This window comes from Terrapene carolina, unplaced genomic scaffold (assembly GCF_002925995.2).
Source record: "Terrapene carolina triunguis isolate 2854851 unplaced genomic scaffold, T_m_triunguis-2.0 Scaffold69, whole genome shotgun sequence".
Classification (NCBI taxonomy): Eukaryota; Metazoa; Chordata; order Testudines; family Emydidae; genus Terrapene; species Terrapene triunguis.
Window position 1 is genome coordinate 8,674,365 of NW_020664420.1, and position 27,218 is coordinate 8,701,582.

The 27,218-nt window shown below is 45.8% G+C and overlaps 1 protein-coding gene across 5 annotated transcripts in view; it reads left to right on the forward strand.

The window, feature by feature from the left end:
- Positions 1-25,294, forward strand: part of CTIF (cap binding complex dependent translation initiation factor) — a 240,841-nt gene extending 215,547 nt beyond the window's left edge. For all 5 annotated transcript variants that reach the window (XM_024196380.2, XM_024196382.2, XM_024196383.2 and 2 more), the window contains 2 exons: positions 11,859-11,912; positions 19,469-25,294. In XM_024196380.2, the coding sequence (XP_024052148.1) occupies positions 11,859-11,912; positions 19,469-19,684 (270 nt within the window). In that variant the 3' untranslated portion in view covers positions 19,685-25,294. The remainder of the gene's footprint in view (positions 1-11,858; positions 11,913-19,468) is intronic.
- Positions 25,295-27,218: the final 1,924 nt, after the last annotated feature.

Consider the following 27,218-nt stretch of genomic DNA (forward strand, 5'->3'; position numbering starts at 1 on the left):
TCTGAAAACCAGCAATGTCTCCCTTCCAGTGCTATTCCTGGTACCCCAGTCTGTTTTACAAAAATTAGTGTTTTGTCCCAGTTCCTCGAAATCCCTGTGGCCTTTGGCATCCTAACAAAGCTTCTGGCCAGTGAAACTGATAGCAGGCAGGCTGACTGTTTATGCCCCTTAAGGGCTGCTCTCCCGCCAGGACTGTCACCACCCTGATTCCTGCCCTCTGCGTGAGACCTGGACCCAGCCATCCTCAGCAGGTCACTTCTGCATTGCTCCAAGTGATGAGCAAGGGAGCAGGCACCTCCACTGCATTTCTATCATATGTACATTGCTACTGACCCAGCCTTCATTGGCATCCTGGCTTCTCCCCACCTCACCTGCACTAGGGCTGAGCACCAGATTGTGGCAGGAGGTGTGGAGACAATAGGGAGGCTGTTTTTAGGGGGAAAGGAAGGAGACAAAGGAATGAATGAGAGAGAGAGACACAGAGAGAGAGGAGTTAATGAGCGTTACACTGCCTGTGTGTGAGTGTGAGGGGGTGGGGGCAGTGAGCGCTCCAAAGGGAAATGGCAAAAGGGAAGCAGATTGAGGGCTGGGGGGAGGCAGAGAGGTGGAACAAGAAGAGAGGGGTGTGAGGGAAAGGAAAAGGAGAAGACAAAAGCACAGAAGATATAAGAACAGAGAAGGAAGAGGAGGAGAATGTAAAATCTAGAAAAAGAGAAAGAAAGACCGTAAGACTGGAGCAGGAAAGATTCACAGGTATAGCCAAGCTGGGCCTGTGGATAGAGTGAGCCTGGGGAAAAAGACTAAAGAGGGTGACGAGGGAGGGGTAAAGGCCCTGGTCTTTATTCGGTGTGTGGGGAAAGGGAAAAGAGGTGGCTTGGCTAACAAGTGGGGAGTGAACTACCTTCACTCCCTTCCACCCCTCCCTTCCCGGCCAAACCTTCCTTTGCTCACCTCCTTCTCCCCCCTTCCCCCGGCCCAATCTCCAAAACTCTCCCCACCCCAGCAGCTTGTGTCCTGGCTTTCCCCTTTGACCATCTGCTCACCCTGTCTCAGAGCTGTGGGAGATTTTATTCTCCATGGCGTGAATGCCACAGCCCAACTCCTAGCAGGGATGTCTTCAAACTTTAATGTTTTACATGCCACTTTCTGTTAACAGTGAAGGTCCCTTTAGACTTGTCCCTGTCTCCCTGACACAGCAGTGCATTGTAACAGAAGTTTGTAAGAAGCGCGGGAAGGCTGTGGGGAACAGTCAGGGAAGGGGCATCAGATATTCCAGCCAGGCAGCTTAAGAGACAGTAATTGTTGTCGCTCTGCTTCCACTACATACACTTTTATTATATGACTGTGCCCTTACAGAGCCTAATTTTTAGCATTTAGTATTGATAATAATTTATGGAGATTTGGCAACCAAGAAATCCCAGTGCCACAATTCAACTCTGTACATGGCTGCTAGCTGCAGTGCTTTAGAGTTTCACAGGGAGACTTCTTTAGCACTTTGGAGGCATATTCAGTACATTAAAAAAATCTTTCCAATTCAAAAACCTTCCTCCTCCACTACCTGTTTGTCCTGGAGCTGTGTGTTACTCTGACACTGGCAGGTTCCAGGAGCTCAAAACTCTGTGCCTAGCTTGAATCAGTAGGCTAGAGATTGCTAGAGGTAGACATCAAGAGACTGCATCGTGGACCATGATGGGTATAAATCACCTCCGAGTTCTCCTGTCCTCTTCAGTCCAGTGGAAGAGGTGGAGGGGTAGATTTGTGTGTCATCTCCTTCATCCTCATTCATCATCTCCCTCTCTTAAAGTATTGTTTGTTGCCTGTCTTGGTCTGTGGTTGTCTTATTTAGATCCTAAGCTCTTCAGGGCAGGGAACTTGTGTCTCTTTGACATATAAATGTACAGTGCAGACTCAATAATTTTACATCAATAATTAAATGCATAATCTTATTCTCTAATTTTGGGCAGGGGCAAGATAGAGAACAGAGTTCGGAATCTGTCTCACCTCCGGATACTGGGTAGGGGGGGATAACAGAGATTCAGTTGCAGAAGGTTCTATGATATTTTTGGTCCCAGTTGCACTGTGTAATGTTTTGTGTCCAGGATCACATAATCTTAGAAAGGTATTTAATCCCATCCATTAAGTAGTATAATAACAATGACATTTTTTTAACTATGAAGATTGACCAAGTAAGTAGCCCTGGTGCAAAAGATCCAGTTATCAAGGTCCAAATGCTACTCCCATTACACCATTGTCATTCCAGAGAGCCTGATTTTTGTCAACCACTTCCACCAGTTTCATGCTTTTTGTGTAACTCTTGACTTAATGATGTTACTCTTGATTTGCACTGGTTTCATGTAGATCAAAACCAGGCCCAGAGAAATTCCATTGACTTGGGTGGATTTCCACCAGTGTCAGTGAAAGCAGAATTTGGCCTCAAACAAGGAGCATGAGAGGGAGAGTGTGGCCAGATTGCCTCTCCATCTGCTCACGGAGGAAGAGTGGCATTCATGTCTCATTCCGAATGGAGAGGAAGTACTCTCAGCAGATAAGTGAAGCTAGATGACACTTCACGGGATTGTCCTGACTCCTCAGGTGGCTTTGTTCTCATTTTTCACCCTTCGTACCAGGCAAACAACGATTTGCAATTTCCATCAGCCGCCATGCACTCTTACAAGATTCAGGAATGTCCTGCAGGCCTGGGCGGGGCCCTTTGCAATCAAGCGCGATGGTTTCTCTCTATAGTTTCTTTCCATGTTTTTTATTTCCCTGGGCCCTTAAGATGAGATCACATCCTCTGCTCCCATGGTTAGTGGTCATTATGGCTTCAGACAGGCAGGATGAAGTCTGGATGGCTGATACGTGTACGCACACACACACACACACAGCTCAGCAGGGTGTGTGGGGGGGTGCTCCAAAAAGCTATCATAATTTGTTCTGCAGCCTCAGGGATAATCAGAGTTGAGTGGTGAGTTGCATTGCTCTGCGGACCTGCTGCTGCTAGTGGGGGAGATCGGGGCAGTTCCTGTGATGACACAAGAGCATGGTCCCCCAAAGGCAGTGATTCCCAGTGGTCCCTTGTTTTGCCTAAGGCAAAGTAATGTCTCAGAAGCACTAAGCCCCATGACCACTGTACCTCTCTTCGCTCACAGCCTTAGCACCGAGTCAAACATCCCATTAGAGGAATTGGGTTTGATCCTGTTCCCCTTGAAATTAATGGCAGTTTGTCATTGGCTTCAGTGGGAGCAAGGAGCAGGCTCCTCGACCTTCTGATGCCTTGGTAGGGAGAACACTAACATTTCCAAACCGATCCCAAATTGGTACAGACTGTGGAAGTCTTCAAACTGGATTTGCTGGTAGGGTGTTACTCTGGTTTGCACTGTGCAATTTGCCCCCACTTGCCTGTTTTCATCATCCCTTGTCTTGTGACAATAAAAACTGGAGTTGTAACGATTCCCATTGGCTCAGTTAAGTACCTGATCCTCCCACATGCACTGCTGGCTCTCAGAAATCAGGGCACAGGCATATGACCCTATAAAGTCTTGCAGTGGTCGCTAGGCAAATGGCCCCTGGAAAAATAACAGACCACTGGTATTGGGGGGTGGGGGGAAGAGGGTTCCCCTGCCTGACTTGGAGTGAGCACACAAAGGGCAGCCCCTCCTTTGTAGAAATAGTCACGGGTTTGGCTACACTGCATCTGGGAGGGAGCTTCCCAGCCTGGGGCCCACAGACTTGTGCTAGCGGGGCTCGCACTAGTGCACTAAAAAGAGCTGCATGCATGTTGTTGTGACATATAGGCTTGGTCCACACTGGGGCTGGGGATCGATCTAGGAAACGCAACTTCAGCTATGAGAATAGCGTAGCTGAAGTCGACGTTTCCTAGATCGAACTAAGTTTACTTACTGCGGGTCCATGCGGCGCAGGCAAGCTCCCCCGTCGACAGCACTTCCTCCTCTCGGCGAGCAGGAGTTCCGCAGTCGACGGGGGAGCGCTTCTGGGATCGATTTATCACGTCCAGATGAGACGCGATAAATCGATCCCAGAATATCGATCTCTACCCGCCGAATCAGGCGGGTAGTGTGGACCTAGCCTGAGACTTGAGTCCCGCTAACACAAGTCTGAGGACCAGGACTGGGAGGCTCGGTCCCAGCTCCAGTGTAGACATATCCTTAGTGGCTTTTGCTAGCACACAGGGGAGCTTCAGCCAGTCGGGGAACCAGAAGAAATATCATTGACTTCAGTCAACTTGACCTCCACAGTATAAATAATTTTGAAACATGCTGAAATGTTCATGGTTGTCTGGGTGGGTGCAAAATGTTGTGCCCAGTTTGAATGACAAGTTCATGGAGATGAAAAATGTCTCTTTCTATCTATGTTTTTACATCAGACCCATTGTGTGTTGTTAGAAACTTTGTGGCAAATGTTGATTTTTTTTTTCTTGTGCATGAAATATTTTACAGAGCTCTAGTAATTAGCACTATGCCTTCAGGAATAATGTCAATAAGCATGCAGTGTAGTTTACGCCTCTGGACTTAAAACGGTTCCTGCTCTGTTTGACAGAAAGAATGGAATTAAACAATACGTTTAAATGTTCACGTATCCCTACTTCATACAGAATGTGGTCTAGTGATAAGAACATGGGACTGTGCGTCAGGGTTCGTAGATTCTGTTCATGGTGCTAGTGTCTCGGATAACACTGAGCAAGACATTTAACTGCTCTGTGCCTCGGTTTACCTCTGTAACATGGAAATAACAATACTTCCCTATCCTCCTAGGGATACAGTAAGACTTCAGTTGCGTTTGTAAGTCACTTGAGATTCCTTTGATGAAAGATACCACCACTAGTGTGGACGTGCTTTCAGTTTTTGAAAGAAATAGGTTGTCTTCTCCCAAAGTGGATGGTAAGAACACTGGCACGGACTCAAGGCTGCTTGTGTTCCGGGAGCATCTACTGGCACAAATGGCAGTTTGTCATCTCCACATGCCAGGCACATATCTGGTTTTGCTTCTTTGCCGCACACAAAATTGTCGATGTAAAGCATCTTTTCCTGGACTACTTTGTAAAAGAAATTGTGAACCATTTGAGTGCAAAGATTAATGAATTCTAGGAAAAATGCATTACAGCTCCCATGAAATCACTCTTACCACGCAGCACACATTATTTCCAGGAAGAGAGCCTATAAAGTTTATTTTCATTTGTTCATGAAAACATGTAACCCCCTGAGCCCATCCAGACATGCTAGCCTTCCCAAACAGATTGACATGTGCTGTATCTGTCACAGGAATACAGAAATTCGGAAGCAGGAGCCCTCCCTTCCGGAGATCTGAATTAGTGTTCTTGGGGTGTCTCCTTCCAGCCTATAAAGCTGTTAGCACCAGAAACCCTGAGCAAAAGTGAGAATCCTTTCGCAACAAAGGTTGGGTATGATCCTACCAGTCAGGCAGATTCTGGCATGCGGCTCCTCCTGTTAGGAAATCAAGTAGACTCTTTGTCTACTCTCCAGCCGGCACCGCTTCTCTCATTCCATGGCTTCTCTTGATATGAGGAACTGACTCAGGAGCAAAAGGAAGTTTGCCCTAGGACAGTCCAAGCCTCCAGGGGATGATTACAGGTTAGATAGAGAACTGTGTGAGTCTCCTCTCACCCATGCTGTTGTCTCCCTCTTGCTCCTCCTCCCCATTACTCTGTTTTCTCTACTCTGTTAAGCTCCTTCTTCCACATTTTGTAGCTGTCCTGATAGATGTGAGTGCCTGTTTTGGAAAGACGACTGATTGTTTTGGAAAGACGACTGATTTCTGTGGTAGTATTTCTGCAAATATAGCATATACAGCAGAGGTGGGCAAACTATGGCCCGCAGGCCACATCCGGCCCGCGGGACCCTCCTGACCGGCCCCGATCTCCTGGCCCAGGAGGCTAGCCCCCAGCCCCTCCCCTGCTGTTCCCCCTCCCCCACAGCCTTAGCTCACTGCACCACGGTCGCAATGCTCTGGGCAGTGGGGCTGCGAGCTTCTGGAGCAGCGCAGCTGTAGAGCTCTGCCTGACCCTGTGCTCTGTGCTGTGTGGTGGCGTGGCTGGCTCCAGCCGGACGGCGCCGCTGCCTGTCCTGGTGCTCTGGGCGGCGTGATTGTAGCAGCACCAGCCACCGGTGCTCCAGGCAGTGCGGTATGGGGGGGGGGGTTGGATAGAGGGCAGGGGAGTTCGGGGTGGTGGTCAGGGGGCGGAGGTGTGGATAGGGGTCGGGGCGGTCAGAGGGCTGGGAACAGGGGGGTTGAATGGGGGCAAGGGTCCTGGGGGAGCAGTCAGGAAGGAGGGGGGGGTTGGATAGGGCGGCGGGGGCAGTCAGGGGCAGGGATTCTGGGGGCAGTCAGGGGACAGGGAGGGGTGGATGGGGCAGGGTTCCCAGGGGGCAGTCAGGAATGAGAGGGGGAGTTGGATGGGACGGTGGGAGGCAGTCGGGGCGGGGGTTCTGGGGGCGGTCAGGGGACAGGGAGGAGTGGATGGGGCAGGGTTCCCGGGGAGGCAGTCAGGAATGAGTGGGGGGAGTTGGATGTGGCGGCGGGGGGCAGTCGGGGGCGGGGAGGTCCGGGGGCGGTCAGGGGACAGGGAACTAGGGGGGTTGGATGGGGCAGGAGTCCTGTGGGGGGGGCCATCAGGGGGCGAGAAGCGTGGGGGGGTCGGATAGAGGGTGGGAGCCGGGCCATGTCTGGCACAGCCTCCCCTAACCGGCCCTCCATACAATTTCAGAAACCCGATGTGGCCCTCAGGCCGAAAAGTTTGCCCACTCCGATATACAGTGTGGAGTTATAAATTTTTAAATATAGATCATAATTATAATGTAGGAGGGGTGCTTACATAATAGGCATAAATAATATATTTGGATAAAATACATTAAACTGCTAATGCAATTAATTAGGTTGAGACTTTGATCACACAAAAGCCAGACACTTCAAAGTTGCAATTCCAACAGCAGCTGAATGGTTCAAACTTCATTACCTCAGGGTCAAACTGTGCACTCCGCATGCATGTGACTTCCATTGACTTGATTTCCCATTGGGACTGGGTGTCACACATGCCATGGGAATTCAGGATATGGCTCTTATGCCGTTCAGCGCTGGAGCCTTGGAGCCAAGGGTAGATACAGAAGAGATCTCCCAGGGCTGCAGAGGCAGGCGGCGAGGTTAACACGATTGTTGGCAGCCGTGCCAGCCTGCCGGTGCATAGGAGCCACTCAGAGGGTGCAGTCTAGCAGGGGCGCCAGCCCCACGGACTCTTCTCCTATGCCTAGGATACTCAGGGAGACAAAGGGAGAAGCATAGTGAGCATCAGAATAACATTCCTTTGAAAAGGGTTACAAAATCACTGGCCAAATATCAAAATCCCTGGCCCTGAGCTCTATAGCCCCAACCTGCACAGACCTAACCAGCCAGCAGCCCTTGCATGCAAATGTGAGGTGTGTCAGCCAGTTTAGCCCCCTTAGGTTTGAGGAGTAGCTTAGAGATCTGTTATTTCCGTCTGCAGGGAGGCTTATGCGCAGCCATCTAAGCTAGCACGGGAGGCATTGATTCAGCCCTGCCTGTGCCACACAAATCACCCATTTTAGAAATGGTTTCGTCTAGCACAGTCCAGCCCCCAGTGCAGACAGGGCGTAATGTGACTAAACTCCTGCACCTTCACACGGGGTTAGACTAGATGGCCTTTGCGATCCCTTCTAAGCCTATGATTCTATGAAAACTGCTTTTGAAAACACATCTCCAGAGGAGGCAGTACCCCATCACTGTTTAAATGCTCCATGTTTATTATTAGCTTGTTATGATAGCAGGTGGGAAGAGCCCCCTCTCTTACCCCATCCGTCCCTTCTCCATGGAGCAGCATTTGAAAGGGCCCCCGTTCATCACTACCTTTACTCTACGCTGTTCCTTCCCACCTGTCTAATGGCTGTGTTTACACTGGCCTCACAGCCATGTTTATGAACTGGCTTTAAACACAATTCCCACTAGAGGGATTTACCACACTGTTAAGCCAGCTGGGCCAAAACAGTATTTTAAAAGAATGCACTAGGCTGCGTCTGAGTCCAGTGCTTTGGCCACAAGACCAACCTTGGTCTGACCCACATCAGACTGACCAACTGTCTGACCCTCCTCATGGTGGTAAGCAGGATTAGCAGAAGCCATGTATAAATCTGCACTGGGAGGCCAGTGCAGATGGGCCCAAAATGTTCTTCCTAACCCCTAGTCTTCCTGAGCTCCCAGCTAATAGACACATAGACCAGAAGGGACCAATGTGATCATCTAGTTTGACTTCCTGCATTTTGGAGGCCACAGAACCTCACCCACCTATTCCTGTAATAGACCCATAACCTCTGAAGTCCTCAGATCATGATTTGAAGACTTCAGGTTACAGAGAATCCACCATTTCCACTAGTTCAAACCTGTACGTGACTTGTGACCCAGGCTGCAGAGGAAGGCAAAATAACCACCCTGGGGTCTCTGCCAGTGTGAGGCAGGGTCTCTGCCAAATTCCTTCCTGACCCCAAATATGGCGGTCAGTTGGACCCTGAGCATTTCGGCAAGACCCAACAACCAGACATCAGGAAAGAATTATCTGTAGTAACTCAGAGCCCTCCCCATGTAATGTCCCATCGCCAGCCAATGCTACTACCATTCGCAGATTGGCTACATGCCATTGTGGGCAGTCATACCACTCCCTCCATAAACTTATCAAGTTCAGTTTTGAAGCCAGGTAGGTTTTTTGCCCCCACTGTTCCCCTTGGAACTTCACTCCTCTGATGTTTAGAAACCTTTGTCTAATTTCAAGCCTAAACTTGTTGATGGCCATCTTTCTTTCAGGGACTAAGCCTGCCCATGGCCTGGTCCAGAGTGTATGCTTGCTGTCTTCCCTCAGCAGCTGCTTCCTCCTTCTCCTCTGTTTTCCTTCCTCCCTCTCTAGCTGTAAATCCATCTCTCCCTCCTCTTTCCCATGTTTCCCATCCACCCCAGAAACATCCCTGTCTCTCAGGTGCCCTCACAATGACTGTTTCCTCACGTTCCCCCAGAAGCGTCTCTCTCCTCCCATACATGCTCCACAATGTATCACTCCTCTAGATACCCTCACAAAGTGGTTATATGTCTGTCCCTCAGAAATCCAGCCCCAATCCCTCCACAGTGTGTGCACGCACACACCTACGTGAAGCCACTCCACAGAGAAAGTTGATGAGTGCTGTGAGTGGCTGATGAGGGCAGAGTTGGCCTCAATAGGAACTGAGGTTGGGAGCTGATTGGAAGACTGAGCTCTGCCCCTCAGCTCTTCTTAACTTCTGCAGTGAGACTGTCGTGTCCACTGCATGTGTGAGAAGCAGCTTTCCTAGGATAGGGTGTGTGCTCTTCACGGGCAATGCAGGAGATTCCCTCCGCCCCACAACGCAACTGCTTCTTCATGCATGAATGCTCCATGACAGAAGAAGTGAGATGGGCTTCTGTACCTCCGTCCTCTCCCACATCCGGGGTGCTGGAACAATTTGTACAGTGGGGATGCTGAGAGCCATTGAACCAAATTGTAAACCCTGTATATGATGGGATCCACTTCAAGCCAGGGGATGCGGCAGCTCCCCTAGTTCCAGCACCTATGCCCCCATCATCAGAGTGGTGATAGGGTAGCAGTGCCAGACAACTGGTGCCTTTGCCCTAATCCTCCCACCCCCACCCCAGCATACTGAAGGTGCAGTTATGGTCAGGGAGAGTGACGGTAGAAGAATAGCATTTTCTTTCCCAGCATCTTTGCTCCTTTTTCTCACCTCACTTCTAGAAGCCACCACAGAGCCAACATTGGATCCCATTCCGGCTCATGCATCTCCAACCGATTTGCTAACTAAGACAGTGTCTACACCACAAGTACGACTGTGATTTCATAAGCGCTTTCACCTTACGTCAGTCGCACTTAAACACCGGAAACAAAAATGAATGTAATTAAAAGCAAGCAAAGGGCAAAAAGATAGGAGTGGGGGAAAAGTAAGATATGATGATGAGTTTATGCTGTCATGAATTTGTTGGCTTCAGCATGTGTCTAAACACAAAGTTAAACCTGGTTTCACTCAAGATGTGATGTTAAACCAATTTAGTTAAACCAGGGCAACTTTGGCTACGTCTACACTGCAGCTGAAGCTGTAATTTCCAGCACAGGCTAGCGCACTAAAAATAGCAGTGTAGTCTCGGTAGCCCGGCCTAGTTACCAGAGTCCAATTACATCCAAGACCCTAGGTGCGAACTCGGCAGCTATCCTATACCTCCGCCCGTGCCGCTGTGGCTACGCTACTGTTTTTAGTGCAGTAGCTCAATCAAAGCTAGCGTGTGTTCACCTACCCAAGCTGGAAATTACCCTTCCAGCTGCAGTGTAGATGTATCCTTTGGGCATACTTACCCAATGTAACCTATTTTAAACCGGTGTAAGTTTGTCCATGCGAGGGCTTGCACAGCTTAAACAAAATCACTTTTTAAACTGATTGAAGTAAAACTGGTGCAACTTCTGCGTGTAGACAAGTTGTGGGAGAATGTTAGGAAATGTATTGCTTTTAGATTATTTTAGGTTTGAGATATGTGGGAAGTAAAATATGTGGGTGGAAGTGAAATAGTGGTTTGAAACCTAAGGACTCTAAGGGTGTGTCTACACAGTCCACGGCTGCAAGTCTCAGCCCAGGTCAACAGACTTGGGCTTCTGCAGTAAAAATAGCTGTGTAGATATTAGAATATCAGGGTTGGAAGGGACCTCAGGAGGTCATCTAGTCCAATCCCCTGCTCAAAGCAGGACCATCCCCAGACAGATTTTTGCCCCAGATCCCTAAATGGCTCCCTCAAGGATTGAACTCACACCCCTGGTTTTAGCAGGCTAATGCTCAAACCACTGTGCTATCCCTCCCTTTTTACAGGGGTTCTGAAGCTTACCCCTCTTCTTTAGAGCCCAAGCAGCAGCATCTACACAGCTATTTTTAAAGAGGCCCCACAAGTCCAAGTGTGTCCAGCCAGGCTCTAAGATTCACTGCGGCTCACTTTGTACCGGTTGCCAGGAGCCACCCTAGAATGTTTGTTTGAAAGTCGGCAGTGGGAGGAGGCCGGCTGGAGGATGGAGTGTGGAGACCGGCCAGCTGGAATCGGTTTGGTCTGAGTTTGCCAGGAAAGGTGTCTCCGGAGATTGGTCCATCAGAGATGATGGGGGTCCAGGCTGCTGAGAGGGTGGCGATGAGACCTAACTGCAAGAACATCGGGCTCTGTGACTTACGAAAAGGAAGCCTGCATTGAGGTCTGAGATAAGATTTTCCGGGGCTTTAAAAGGACAGAGGGCACAGCCAGCTGATCCGTACCGGAGTTTATTCATTGGTCTGAATTGTAAATAACAAGTGACAAATTTGTTAATTCAGTTTGGAGCGGAGCTGTGGTGAATGATGATTTCTGAAGCGGCCTTTGAAGAACGCCTACCATACCTATCAGGGACCCCCAGACTCCTATGTATGTGAAATGACTTGGTGGGACTCAGTGCATTTCCTTGTGTACAGTTACCTACGTCCTAAAAACTCTCACTATATACTTAACATTTCCCTTGAAAGTTATTATCTAACTACTATGCATGTTCTGCTCTGCTTCCTCGATCTCATCAGTGGAAATGCTGCCTTCTGGCCTTGTTTCTCTTAATTCACACCAGAGACATCTTTCCTTTTTCCCCTCCACTTTCTTCTTTTCCCTGCTGTGGCTGTGAGGAAAGCGAACACAGGTTAAAAAATGGAAGGAGCAGTTTAGTAGGGGAGGGATTATAATGCAGTAGAAACAAGGCATGCTTTAATAACCGGCTGCCTCTTTTTCTCTCTCTCTTGCAGTTGTTGCAATCTCAGGATGTGAAAGAAGATGCTGTCCTTTGCTGTTCCATGGAGGTATGAAGGGGCTGTTGGGACCTCAGATATTCTGAGCCAAATTCCTCACAGCTTTGCACCTTGTGTCATTGTTTACACCTGTTCCAAGTGGTTGTAAAATCAGAACGGTGGTGTTTGCAGCCCCCCCTTTGCACTTGTTCTGCGCAGAGGTAAATGGTGACAGGAGGGCAAGCAGTGGAGAATCAGGCCCTCTTTTTTATATTTATTTTTTTAACTTGTTTGTTTATTTGAGGGACATTGCAACCAAAATGAAAGTTCTCAAGAGGGACCACAATTTCAGTCCCACAGCCTTGTGCTACATATGACCCCAGGCCAAGGTGTGAAACCAAGCTCCTGACCACCTAGGATCATCAAAAATCCCACAACTCCTTTTCTGTGAAAAGGGTATTACCATTATGAATGTGTCTGTTTCATTATATTTGAATATAGCAAACTACACCCTGCAGCCTTATTGCTTTGTGTTATGGTCCCATCACAAGCTATGTATAGTCAAGGCAGGCCAGTATTAGGTGGGGAATATCTGAAATAACACTGGCGATTCAACATGAGTCAGTACTGAGCAAGTGCCCAGCCCAGTGTGTGCTGGCTCTGAGCTCCTGGAAGGGCCGTTATACAAGTGAAATGTTAAGTTAATGTCCTAACCACCTAATGACCACAAGGGTGAAGTATTGAGTTCCTCTTTGCAGCACAAATCAAATTGGGTCAGGGGAACCTAGATATAACCCAGTTGTTCCCTGTCTCACTTCCAATGCAATTCCAATCTCCCATCTAAACAGGACTTTTCCAGGGCTCAGTAACCAGGCTAAAGCTTTGGACGTGGTTACAAAATCCATTTAAGGTCCCATCTACTGCTCACAGTGGAATCTTGCTAGAACTTGGTCCCCCGTCAAGATGTTAAAATGTCTTAAGATAGGGCTACATCTCTTTTCCCCAGGCTCCTATATGACACAGGACACTTTGCGCTCAAAGACTGACATTCCTCTTACTGCCCTGATTTATTTTCAATTGCTGAGGATTTTCTTTCCCTTTCCCTCCCCCATTCAGTCCCCCATAGTTCTTCCCTCCTTACATGCTGCTTCTGCTTTCCCCCGGGCTGACCACCCTTGTGATAGGCCTGCACCACCCTCAATGCAGTGTTCTGATTGGCAGTCAGCAGTGAAATCTGGAGCGTCTCATTAGCCTCTAGAGATGAGCCATCACTTTAGGTATATACACTGCACGCTCGGTCTCAACCAGGCCTGGGGCCCAGAATCCTAAATGTGAGTCCCATCACTGTGCATACAGTGCCACGCTACCCGACTGACTTTTGCTTTATATTTTATATTGCACTTAAAAAAAGCCTATGTTAAAAAGAACGTCAAGGTAGCAAAGTCAAGCATTCAGAAGTTAGGATATGCCAGGATTAAGGTTGCCTGTGCCATTTATATGTTCAAAGCACCGCTCCCATTGACATCAGCTGCACCTGTGAGTGCTCAGCACTTTGGCAAGCCAGACCCCAGCGTCTCAAGCCAGGCACCCAGAAAATGAGAATACATCATTAGTGACCACTTGTGAAAAGTTTGGTGTAAGTGACTTGCTCAGAATCACAAAGGAACTCTTTGTGGCAGAAGCAGGGATAAAATCCACTACTCCAGAGCAGCATTCAACTGCCTTAAGCATGAGACCCTCCTTTGTCTTCTGTAATCCCCTGCCTTCTTCACTACACACCTTCCAAACTCTGCAACAAATGAGCCAGGGAGCCTACAGAGAACAGCCTCCTTCACTACCCAAACCTGATTCAACCCCAGAGCATCTCCCTCCTGTGCATTGAATGAGACAGGGGTCCTGTGGAAAAAATAGTATGCGATCATGTAATTAAAGACTGTCTCGTGGTCATAAGGCAGAAACACCAGGGGGCTGGATAAGATTGCATAGACTACCTTGATTCTGACATTTCCTAATGTATGAGTGCTTGACTTTGTAATATTAATGTTCTTTTAATGAATTTTTGTGTGTAATTTCCTAGGTTTAAAAAAAAACTAACTGAAAACATTGAAATTCCATCATGTGGCATCATATTGAAACCCACATGGGTCATCAGCATGGTTGGAACCTTTATTCATATTTATTATTTGTATTACTGTAGCACCTAAGCACCCTAGTCATGGACCAGGACCCCACGGTGCTAGGTGCTGCCCACAGAACAAAAAGACTGTCCTAGATCCACCACACAGGCCTCTGCCACTTGAGCTAATGGAGTACCGGATAGCAATAGTAGGTTGTCATCCTCTGTGTGGACCAGCACTAGAGTGGGGGTGAAACACTTTGCCAGTAGGTTTCACAGATATTTTCTGACAACAGTGAAATGGTGAGAATCAGGAATCATGAGTTCTATTCCAGGCTCGAAAGGGATATGAGCTGTAGTGGGCACAGATTCTTCTGCGTGTTCCCCCTGTCACTTATATCTCCAGTCTTGGGAATTCTGGCTCTTCATCTGATCTGTCTCTCTTCCCTGACAGCCTCCAGCTGCCCGCCATCCAGCCTATGTGTTCCCCATCTTCACTGGTTCCCAGTCCCAGTCCCTTTCTGGACTTCTTGTCAAGCTCTTGTCCCCATCCCATTTCCCTCCCTTTCCCCTCCAGTTCCTTGTCCCAGTCTTTTTGCAGACAGTCCCATTCTCCCCTGCACCCTGGCTTCTTGTCAGATTTGTCTCCCCTCCCCATCCCTTTCCCCCCACCACACTGGGTCCCAGTCTCTTTGCCCAACTAGTCTCAATCTCCTTTGAGGTCAGACTAGATGATCTGTTGGTCCCGTCTTGCCTTAAAATCTATGAAACTGTCTCCCGCCACCCAGCTTCCAGTTCCAGTCTCCCCACATGGCTTCCTGTCCCAGTCTCCCTCTCCCCACCCCGCCCAAGCCTCCAGTCTCAGTCATGTGTTGTCTTCCGTACCTAAGGATCCTTCTCCAAGTCTGTCTCCGTCCCCTTCCCCCCCCCGTTATCGTTCTTGTCCCCTCTCCAATTGAAAAAGGCTGTTTCTTCCTCCACGCTGCCTGGGTGGCAGGAGAGGCGAATGCTGAGAGCACAGGAGAGACAGTCTCCCTGCTCTTAGTTTAGGGGCCCAGCCCTGGCATAGCCCACAGCAGCTGAGAGTTGCAATTCCAGGGAAAGTTCTGCTCTGCCCTGGGTGGAGGAGCATGCTCAGTGTGGACGGAATAATCAGAGTTTTTAGCTTCAAAGCTCTAGCAAGTCACTACTCAGCATGTGCAAACTGCAATATATAGATATATATATATATATTAAAGGCTTTTAACTTGGCCAAATTTGGGCAGTTTTTCGAGAGGCTGACAAAAGGCACATCCCTGACACAAAGGCCATCCCACCCCCTTGCCAAATTTCAAGTCCCTGCTTCAACGTTGGAGGCGCTAAAGCATTTCAAAGAAATGGTTGCCAGAATTTAACATGGACAAAACAACTTATTTTTCACTAGTGTGTCTCTTGGAAATGGCTGAATTGTTTTGGCTGAAATTCTGCGAAAAGACTCAGACTGAGGCAGACACCTGGCTTGGGAAATTTCAGCTCAAATGGTTAAAGATTGGCAAAGTTATAAACAACTGAAAACAGGGTCTAATAATGGAAAGTGTGGAGCAACCTTAATAATAGCCGGCGCTACCATAAGATAATAATAGGAAAAGGATTTGCAGCATTATGGCTGGAGCAGAGTCTGGCATTCTGGATACATGTGTTCTAGTCCATGCCTTGCCATGGGTATGGTGTGAACTCGGACTAGTCACCAACCTTTCTGTACCTCAATTTCCACCTTTGCTGAATGGCTGCAATGCCGTATTCTATCCCACAAGAATGTTTTGAGGATTCATTGTTTTAAAGCAATTTGAGATTCTCTACACCATACCTGATAAATGAAAATCATCATTTTATAGAGATTACCAATTCAGTACAACCTTCCTAAATTCACATTAATGACTGGGGGTTAACTGACACTTGTGAATCAGCAAAATTACTGAATGAACATTTAAAAACCCAGACTATCATATCACAGCATGCATTTTGTTTTGTCAGATTGATTTTCAAGTGGGATTTGGTAAAGCATTCAGCACTACTCCTGTTGGAGTGAGTGCTTTTGAAATTCCCACTCTGACTGTTCAGTTCTTCATGATATACCACTGAATGTTAAAAAATTTTGTTAAAAATTTTTTTTGGGAGGCTTAGGAATACATGGCCTCAGTACAGTACCTAGTGAGTAACACTGAGAAGAGGGAAGACTAGCAATTATTTGAGCAAGATTAGAGAATCATAGAAATGTAGGGCTGGAAGGGACCTCGGGAAGTGATGATGAAGCCTCTTCCAGAGCTTAATTTATAGTTACAAAGTGAGTATCTAACCTAAATCTCTGTTGCTGCAGATTAAGCCCATTACTTCTTGTCCTACCTCCAGTGCTCATGGAGAACGATCAATCACAGTGCTCTTTATACCAGTCCTTAACATATTTGAAGACTATTACCAGGTACCCCCTCAGTTGTCTTCTCTCAAGACTAAACATGCCCAATATTTTTAGTCTTTCCATGTAGGTCAGGTTTTCTTTAAACCTTTTATCACATTTGTTGCCCTCCTCTGAACTCGCTCCAGTTTGTCCACATCTTTCCTAAGTTGCGCCCAGAATTGGACAAAGTAATCCAGGTGAGGCCTCACCAGTGCCGAGTAGAGCATGATAATTACCTCCTGTGTCTTACATGCAACATTTCTGTTAATACACCCCAGAACGATATTAGCCTTTTTTGCATCACATTGTTATCTCATATTCAATTCGTGATCCACTTCAGCCCCCAGACCCTTTTCAGCAGTACTACCACCTAGCCAATTATTCCCCATTTTGTAGTTGTGCATTTGATTTTTCCTTCCTCAGTGAAGTACTTTTGCACTTGTCTCTATTGAATTTCATCCTACTGATTTCAGACCAATTCTCCAATTTGTCAAGGTAGTTTTGTGTTCTAATCCTACCCTCCAAAGTGCTTGCAACCCCTTCCAGCTTGGTATCGTCTACAGATTTGATAAGCATGCTCTCCACTCCATTATTCAAGTCATTAATGAAAATATTGAATACTATCGGATCCAGGACTGACACCTCTGGGACCCCACTAAATGTACCCTGCCTTCCCAATTTGACAGTGAACCATACATAACTCCTCTTTGAGTACAGTTTTTCAACAAGTTGTGCACCCATTTCATACTAATTACATCTACACCGTATTTCCTTAGTTTTCTTATGAGAATGTCATGTGGAACTGTATCAAAAGCGTTACTAAAACCAAGATATATCACATCTGCTGTGTCCTCCCTCTTCCCCCCCCTCCCATTCCACTAGGCCAGTAACCCCGTCAAAGAAGGCAATTAGGTTGGTTTGGCATGATCTTGACAAATCTATGCTGGCTATTCCTTATAATCCTATTATCCTCTAGGTGCTTACAAATTGATTGTTTAACAATTTATTTCAGTATCTTTCCAGGTATCAAAGTTAGGCTGACTGGTTTACAATTCCCTGGGTCCTCTTTGTTCCGCTTTTAAAAGATAGATACCATGTTTGCTTTTCTCCTGTCCTCTGGGACCTTGCCTATCCTCTGAGTTCTCAAAGATAATTGCTAATGTTCTGAGATTGCTTCAGCTAGTTCCTTAAGGCCCTTGGATGAATTTAATCAAGTCCTGCCGACTTGAATACATCTAATTTACCTAAATATTCTTTAACCTGTTCTTTCCCTATTTGGGCATATATTCCTTCCTCCTTGTTGTTAATATTAATTGTGTTGAGTATCTGGTCACCGTTAACCTTTTTAGTGAAGGCTCAAGCAAAATAGGCATTAAACACCTCACCTTCTTGGTGTCATCAGTTATTAGCTCTCCTTCCTTGCTAAGTAGAGGACCTACACTTTCCTTCATTTTTCTTTTGCTCCTAATGTATTTAAAGAGCCTCTTCTTTTGGCCTTTTCTGTCTCTTGTTGGTGTCACTCATTTTGTGCCTTGGCCTTTCTGATTTTGTCCCTGATTTTGTTCTTGTGAGCTGTTATTGTTGCTGTTGTTAAAGCACAATCCTGCTTCCTTTAAGACAAAACAAGGTGAACACACACAAAAAGAGGAGCGAAAAATACAACAAAGATAGAAATTTCATCTTTCACCTTCAGCCCTGCTGCTGGAAAAGTACAAGAAGAACACGTAGTCATCTTAGCAGCCTGTACCAAACTTGTACCAGCATCGGATGTTTTTGGCATTGCATTTAGCTGCCTTTCTGGTCACAAGCTTATAGCAGTGTTGCAAAATATGCAAGCTTGGCCATCTAAACCAGACTCTTATTAGACAAAAGGAAAAAGGAGAGAGAGAGGAAAGAGAATGATTAAGGTAGGAAAGGAAAAGGACACAGTGTGTGGGGGACAAAGTTTCACATTCCAGGTGGTGGTTGGGATCTGAAACTGATGGAGGTAGCGATGTCAGCATCTGTCTCCCTCTCTCTGGCCCAGTCTGGTCAGGACATATTTCAGGGTTAGGATGAAGAAGGTCCTGTGGATCCCAGTAGACGATGGGGGTGGTAGCCATATTGATAAAGCTCACTCTTTCGCCATCTCTCATCTTTCAGTCAGCTAGCGTCGCGGTAGCCAGCTTTTTCTCCCCAAAGTCTCTTTTGGAGGACACAAAAAGGGGAGTCTTGAATGGAATAGCCTACCCCCCTCCTTATTTTGTCCACCAATTAGGCCTAACTTCTGACACACCAATTTTGGTTCATTAATTGACGGTTGCACACTTTTCTTGTTTGCCAGGCATGATCTTGAGTTATATCAGTAGGGCCTTTTTATTTGGACTAATTCAGTCTTTGTATCTCCTTTGTATCTTTTCCCATCAACATTTATTGTCACAGGTTATTGTGACACTTTATAAACTTCCTTACAATTGAGCTCACAATAAAGATACATTTGTAGGCCCAGTTATCACACTGTACCTATGTCACATTTGCACCCATAACCAGGTAGTTCAGCGTACAAGATCTCAAGGTTTGCACTCATATCTCAGTTGCAGGTGCTAAATGCAGGTGAGGACTTCGTCTCCAGAAAGGAGGGCTCCACTTTTGGAAATCAGCCCTATTATGTAAATATTTTGTTCTTATAATTGAATGCTGTTCAGTGTAGCCTCCAGAAGCACTTGAGTTGTTACATGACAGCAAACATCAGACCATCTGTGGCTCTTCCGCCGTTGTTTCTCTGCAGCCATCATCACTTTTTCAGAGGTGCCATATGCTTGCATCCAGCTCTGCACTTTCTTCCTCCTTTAATAATTTACAAGCACGGGTGCCTGCAGGATAACTTTCCAGGAGAGTCTGCACAAAGTGAGGGATTCTGGTAGCAATGCTGTGATTAACTGAGCTTTATATTTCCCTTGGGCCCCCCACCACCCCACATGACAAGCCCAAGCTGACATCTTAGTCGCAATCAGGATAGTTTTAAAACTAAACAATAATAAACACTGGAGTGGTGACTTGCACTTTAACACGCAACTTTCAACCCTTCTCTCTTGACAGCTGCAAAGCACAGGCCGGCTGCTGGAGGACCAGCTGCCTGAGATGATGACAGAGCTGCTGGCAATAGCACGTGACAAGATGCTGTGCCCCTCGGAGTCCATGCTGACACGGTCCCTCCTCCTCGAGGTCATTGAGCTGCACGCCAACAACTGGAACCCCCTGACGCCCACCATCACACAGTACTACAACAAGACAATCCAGAAACTGACAGCCTGAGAACGTGGGGCGGTGGGGATGGAAGGGAGCAGGAAGAAGACATGCACCTTAAAAGGAAACAGGAAGGAACTGTGCTACAAATTGATCAGCTACTGGAGAGAGAAGCGAGAACCTTTATGAGAAAATACCTAAGAAGACAAACCCCGGCATGCTTAAGAATATGTTCATGAGGTTGGGGGGCAGGGGAGCATGTTTCTTTTCAGCTGTGTTGCGGAGCACCACTCCTCTTTCCTGCTGAGTTTTTGTTTCAAGTTTCTTCTATTAAATCATTGCTCATGCAGCCGCGCATCCCGCCGTGTTATTGTTTGGCTTTAGAAAGAACACGGAGAATTTGAAAAGCAAGTGGAAGTGCAGGCTAGCATTGTTTTCACGCCATTCTCTTGGCTTGCACCAGCCAACTGGCAGGAGACAACACACAGCAGATGTCTTGGGAGGACAAAGAAAGACACGTTCCACACCAGACGCCGGTAATTGACGGCTTTTGTCAAAGCGAAGCTTTCATTATTTTTTCCCCCTCCCCTTGTCTTCAACTTTTTATTCTCCCCCCCACCTCCACCCCTCCGCAAAATCCCCACCAACACCTGATTCTAGGTTAGGATTTCACACAAGATGATTTATTTATTTGCACTGGGTTTTCATTTTTCTTTGTTGTTGTTTTATTAGGTTTTTTTAAACGGACATTTGCTATCAACTTTGAAACATGAAAATAACGTTATAATGTGAGCTCTTGAATGGTTGGCATAAGAGTGTTAAATTGGAAGAAGAAGTTAAAAAAATCCAAAAGCCACTTTAGAAGTATCATAGCCACAGTCTTCTTGCCAGTAACCTATCAAGGTAATTGAAAAAATGTACACTCTGAGCTGGTAATTCTAAGAAACACAGGCATTCTGCAGCTGTTTGCTGTTAAAGACGCAGTATTCCTCATCCACTAAACTATAATCCATTTATTTTTTGTAACTTACTTTGTTTGTTTGTTTAAAGAGTGCTTTATTGTAATTACTGTCACAGTTGTAATTATACATTTAAACCAGGTCCCTTATGCTTGGTCCTAATAATAGACAGGGTGAGGGAGAAATTAAGACTTGAAGTTCTCCTTTGGAAACTGGTAAATAGAAGGTGACAAGTATATGGCATTGGAAAGGAAGAAAGAAAAGCCGAAAATATATGTTTCAGGTTTGGCTTCTAATTAGCTAAACTTTCCTAACCAGTGTCTCTCGGTTTGCATTGCATAGACGTGGAACTCAGAAGGAGGCTGTCCCCGTCTTTTGCTTTGTCAGAAGCATAGTCTGTTTAGTCGGTGTAACTAATACAGCCTCTGATATGGAGGAGGGTCAGAGAGGGTTGTTTCGTTCCACTAAATGAAGTGTAAAGAGGAGAGCAATGTGAATGGCTAGAGATGGAGTAGAGGTAGTACAAGACGGAAGCCACAGTGCACCTCACTGGCCTTACCTGTGTAACCCACTGGTGAGTGTGTGTTACAATTCCCATTCTGTGTCCAGTTCACAGAGGATATGAGTCTGTTACAGCCCCAGCGAGGGACTTTCAGCTCGAACTGTAACAGCTCATGCTTTTAGCTCTGGCGATCTCTGGTTCAACCCCTGGTGGGTCAGACAAGATGGCAGCTGTCACGTAGTGGAAGCTTGTCTGGAATTCAAACTGATGTGGGCCTCAGACACCGAGGATGAGCTTCCTTGGATCCAAGGAAGGATGTAACTCACTGGTGAGCGTGTGTTACAGGTCCCCAACCTCCATGCCCAATGTGCAGAGAGATGAGTCTGTTACAGCCCCAGCTAGAGAGGTTTGATTCTTTAGAGCAAGCTGTCACAGTTCGTGCTTTTTGAGCTCTGGAGATGCCCAGTTCAATCTCCAGTGTGTTGGCAAAGGCGGCAGCCATCGCATCTACTTGTCCCACCATATTTAACACTAGTGCAGTTTCACTGGTGTTAGAAACATTGGGAGCCCTTTGTAAAGAGGCTGTTGACAGAAATTTAAGCACTGTGTTCTCTAGACCTGATCCAAGCAGGATTAGGTGATTCACTTGCTTAAAAACCCTAGCGCTCCGTCTACTCTAGGGTTCTCAACAATGCTCACACCAGTGAAGCTGAAGTGGTGTTGGCAATGCTGAGAAGTGTTTGCAGAATGCCCCTAGGGCAGATCAGTCTAGCATGAGACGTGAAGCCAGTGACTTGACTTGATTAGGGAAGAAGGTGAGCTGTTAAGTGTGCGACGTGCTTTTAGACTGAGATGGATTCGTGTCAGTCGTAAAACAAGTATTAGTTTTGAAGCACATGCAAGTTTGGCAGAGAAACCGCAGCTTCTAAGCATATGGTACATTTATTTTTTAAAGTATCTATTCTGTAGTAAGTCTGTAATTCCTAAGAAGAGCAGCGCTGCCCACCAAACCCTTCCTTAGGGGCCAGTCCCACAGGACGACATGGCTTTAATTCCCAATGATGCCAACGGGATTTGTGGGTGCTCATCAACTTGCAGGCTTAGGGCTTTAATATATAATATAAGGCAAGAGATTTGTGAGAGATGGACGTAAACACAATATTTACCATTTGGGGTCTGAGTAACGTTAACCAGATTTATGGATCCTGTTGACTAACTTCAGTTTCTTTTTTGGAAAAGGAGATCTGTTCCAGCCCCATATTTGAAACATGTTTTGAAGTTACTTATTTCAGTAACTTTGTATTGGTAAAGAGGGACGGGCAGGCCATTACTTCACTTCCTGTATGGTGACCAGGAAATGATGTCATGGCTTAGCAGTTGCTTTTTTATTGATGCTTTTATTTACTGCATCACTTCTGGTGCTTACTTGATGAAGTCTAACAGAATTAGGGGGTGGAAATTTCCCTTTATTTGTTCAGCACTTATTAATGGAAGATTAGAGAAGGAAGTGACAGTACATAACCCTCCCTCCAGGCACCTGTGATCTGAGCATAGCTGCCAATGTTGGGTGAATCTGACGGCTAAGATTCATATATAATATCTGCCTTATTTCATTGTTGCAACAGGTCTCAGAAACTCACTTGGAAAATCTATTTTGGTGTTCGTAACACTCACAAGCTGTTTTCCAAAAGGCAGTTTGTGATTAGGGGGCTACTGATCAGTGCTTATAATGTGGGAGGATGGTATATTCCAATTTTTTCTTCACTTTTCTCCTGTTATTCAGTTTTCTTCCCTTTCCCCTGGTAGTAAGAAGTATGGATTCAGCAAACCCACCTCTGGTGCCATGAAACTGGAGTGTAGCTCCTGATTAAACATGAGACCCAAACACAAACCCCCAGATCCAAATAGCCACCCACCTTGAGGCAATACAGATCTGGATCTGAACTCCACAACGTAGACCAGTAGATTGAATTTCTGCCTGCTTGTTGACAAGAATAAAGATTCAATCCAGATCTTTTTTGGATGTTCAGTATGTTTTATGGCAGTGTAAGAGAGAACCAGATTTGTCCGTTACTTGGGGGGAAATTATTTGCAGGAAGCCAAGTTTGAGGGCAAAAATTTCCAACAGAGAAAATACCACAAGAGGAGAGGAGATTTTTTTTTATGGTTCACAGTTATTCGAAACTTCTCTGCTTGGGTCTTTTCTAAGGTGCATACAAAGCAAGAGAAAACAGCAGGAAATAGAATCCTCAACAGTAGCATGTCCAAGAAACAAAGAGAAGACCTTGATTCAGCTGTAAAAAATTGCCTAATGCACTGGACTTCTGTGGAAAGACTGATTTCTAAGTTCCAGAAACAGTCTAGGGATTAGCTCTCTGAAGACTAACATTTGCAGTACCTCAGCATTAGGTTGTCTGTGAGAAAACTGTGTCACAGTAGGGGCAGCAATATTTTATAGTGAATATCCGTGAGAGATTGGACTTTATAGAACAACAAAGCCCAGCAGTGTTATAAGGTTCGGGGTTGTAGCCTTTGAATCTAAACCCTCCTTAAGGTGTTTGCCCTCTGATGCCTTGCCCCTTGGGTGTGAAGGTGTGAAAGAAGCAGCTGCTTAAGACTGGATTCAGTGCAGTCTCACAGAATTGTCATGAAAATTTACCAACCTGAACACAAACTCTACTCACCCCCTTTTCAAGACGATGCTAAAGATGGAAAACAAAAATTTTCAAGGTTGATGTAATGTGATATGTGGGTTATCCACAGTCGATTATTTGATTGCTTTAGAATGTCCACAGCCAATCAGAATAATTATTTAAGCAGCTTAATATATCCATTTGCTGCTGCTGCTTTTTCAGACTTGAACAAAGAATTTAAAAGTGATTTTTTGTTTTATTTGGGGGAGGGGGTTAAAGAAAAACAACCCCTAAAATACAGGCAATAAGGGGAAATGTGTGAATGATCGAATTGAGCCCTCCGATAACCACGATCTCCAGCTCCTGTTCCCAGCCCTCCCAGTATACATGCCAGCTTCTGTGGCTCCTGTCTTTCACCCAGTATAATCTGCAACATTTCCAAGTTGACCTCTGAATGTATCAAAGGAAGGGAAAAAAGAAGAACCCAGAGGAGAATTGGAAATTGCACTTCTAAGACTTGAATTTTCACCTAATCACTGGGAATTTTCTTGGAGCACCAAGAGGCAAAGCCAAGCCACATGACAGTAATTCTGTTCAAATGCTTCTCCACCGCCAGCCATGAAGGTTTATTCATAGTTTTCCTTTACTAGAGGTTGCTTTCTAGCTGAAGTCCTGTACCCAGATATTCAGGTTTAATGGATTTGGCCTGTTACTTTGTTCAGTCACCCTGAAATTTTCCCCCAGCCTTTTTTGGACAATGTCTAAGAACTTCCCGTGATGTGAAATCCATCTTTCAATGATTTGTGATTTGTGTATGACAATTAAAGTGTGTTCATTCTGCCATTAACTGCTTTGTAATTTGAAATTTTGATTGTTCCATAGGTACCCGTGAATCTAAATGTTGACTGAAAATGTATTTTTTCCCCTGGAACTATACACACCACCAATCATATCTTCTGAAAGTCCATTGATAACAATAAACTTTAGCTATGACATTGCTGGCCACTGAACAGCATTGCTAAGGAATGAAAGAAACAGTACAAAATAGCATTTTTCTCCATCTAAGAGTGGTCACCAATTTATGTTTCCAGGTTTCTCAATAGTGAGAGACTGTCCACCATGTGAATGTGAAAGCATCACCAGTACCACTGGTGTAAATAACATGCATTCTATAAGATGCTCTGTGGTGGGAAGCCTCCAGCAAAAGCAGTGGTGCCAAGATACAACTAGATCCAATATTATAGGTTCACTAGAAATGTCTAGAAATCAGCACTGTAAAACCATCTCTGTTTTTAATATTTTCACCAATTCATGGTAAGGTCAAGTACAAAAATCCAAGTGAGTTTGTTTGTTTTTTCCATTCTTTATAGCCACCAAAGCCTGTAATTATTAAGGCCATGTCTACACTAGCACGTATGTCTGCAAACTTTTGTCACTCAGAGGTGTGAAAAAACACACCTCTGAGCGACATACGTTTTGCTGGCATAAGTGGTAGCGTGCACTGTGCTGTCGGTGGGACAGCTTCTCCTGCCGACATAGCCACCGCTGCTCGTTGGGGGTAGTTTAATTATGTCAACAGGAGAGCTCTCTCCCGTGGGCATAGAGCGGCTACACGAGAGATCTTACAGCGGCGCAGATGCATCGGGACAGCTCTGCTGCTGTAAACGTTCTAGTGTAGACGTAGCCTTAGTGTGCACTGAGTTACCTTTTGAAGGAACATGAGTTACCATTTATGTTTCTTCATTAGTTTTGGCCAGTTTCAACCTTTGTGTTCTCAATAAACGTAGATTTCAAAAATTGTTCCCTTAAAATTAAATCAGTGGGGGGAGGGGGCGGGAAGTCCAGTTAGGGTATGTCTACACTACCCGCTGGATCAGCGGGCAGCGATCGATCCAGAGTGGATCGATTTATCGCGTCTAGTCTAGACGTGATAAATCGACCTCCATGCGCTCTCCCGTCAGCTCCTGTACTACAGTGCCGCGAGAGGTGCAGGCAGAGTCGACGGGGGAGCAGCAGCAGTCGACTCACCGCAGTGAAGACACCACAGTAAGTCGATCTAATTACGTTGATTTCTGCTACATTAGTCACGTAGCTGAAGTTGCGTAACTTAGATCGATCCCCCCGCCCCGTCCCCCCTCCATGTAGACCAGGGCTTAGATATGTCGGGTCAGATCTTCAGCTGATGTAAGTTGGAGTAGCATCACTGAAGCTATCTCAGTTCACACCAGCTCAGGATCTGGCCCTTCATCCATAGGTCATTAAGTTTGTCCTGCCCTCTGCCCTGAGAAGATATCTCCTCACCTGCGGTTTGAGGATCTAGGTGGGGAAAAGCAGTGATACTGCTGAGAAATCCCTGAGATGAAGCTGCACAGGCAAAGAACATTTTCTCTGTGTTACAGTAACTAAATTTACTGAGAGGATGAAGGGAGAGGGAGAAGCTCAAATGAAGAACAGATTTGTGGAGTCTGCCACTACAAAGTGGTTAGCCGTCTGCCCAGAATCTATATGGCATGTGATTAGACTGGTTCCTAGTGAAATTATTTCCGAATTGAAGGTTTTAGTTCTCCACAAAGTGACTTGTGTGTTTTCCCGCGAGGGATTTCACCGCTGTTTGGAGAAGACATCATTTATATGAAAGGTGAAACACAGAGAGGGGAGAGTAGTGAAGTAAGTGATATGCTTGGTTCTCCCCTTCCCCCTGAAGGAGATTAATTTGTATCTATTCTTGGCGTGATGGATGACTTTGAAAGAAAAATTGTTAGAAGCCCCTATGGTTTATTTTCGTACACAAGCTTAGCCTTATTTTTACAAACACCTCTCACTTGGAAGTCTCAGAATCTTAAACTTGATTTTTATTCCCCCTCTGGGCGTTCTGTGGATTTACACTAATTTTGTTCTTTCCACTAAGCTATTATCCCATCCTTTTGTGATCTCCAGGAGAAATAACACTAAAGCTTTTGAAGTCCGGTGTCAAAAGCAAAGGGAGTTGTGGTTTCCTTCAGAACACAGTCACGCTAACAATGATTTTTTTAAATGTATTTATTGTGTTTGAAAATTTAATCATTTATCAGATTTGTTAAACTAGGCGCTTTTTTAAAAAAGAGAAAAGGAAAAATATTTTGAGGGGGAAGAGACTAGCTATTTGTACTAGGGGAGAAAACCACCATCATTTTCTGCTTTTCCTAGACTGTTAAGACAAGGGAGATAACTCTTCATGGCAATTCAGTCTTGTTTATAGAACATCCAGAACCACTGTATGCTATAAAATACATCATCTGCGTAATAAATGTTTAAAGCCTGACATTTCACCATCTCTCTCTTGATATGTGGTATCAGTTTTGGTGGTCTGCTAAGATGTTTATTTTGTTGAGCTTGGAACTAAGTATGGAAGAAAAAAAATACCTGTCTGGTTAGAAATTTAAAGGAGGGATTCATTCTTCCTTCCTTTATTGTTTGATACAGCAGGCTGTGCTGCATGTCTGATCCATTATCACCCTGTCCTGTACTCC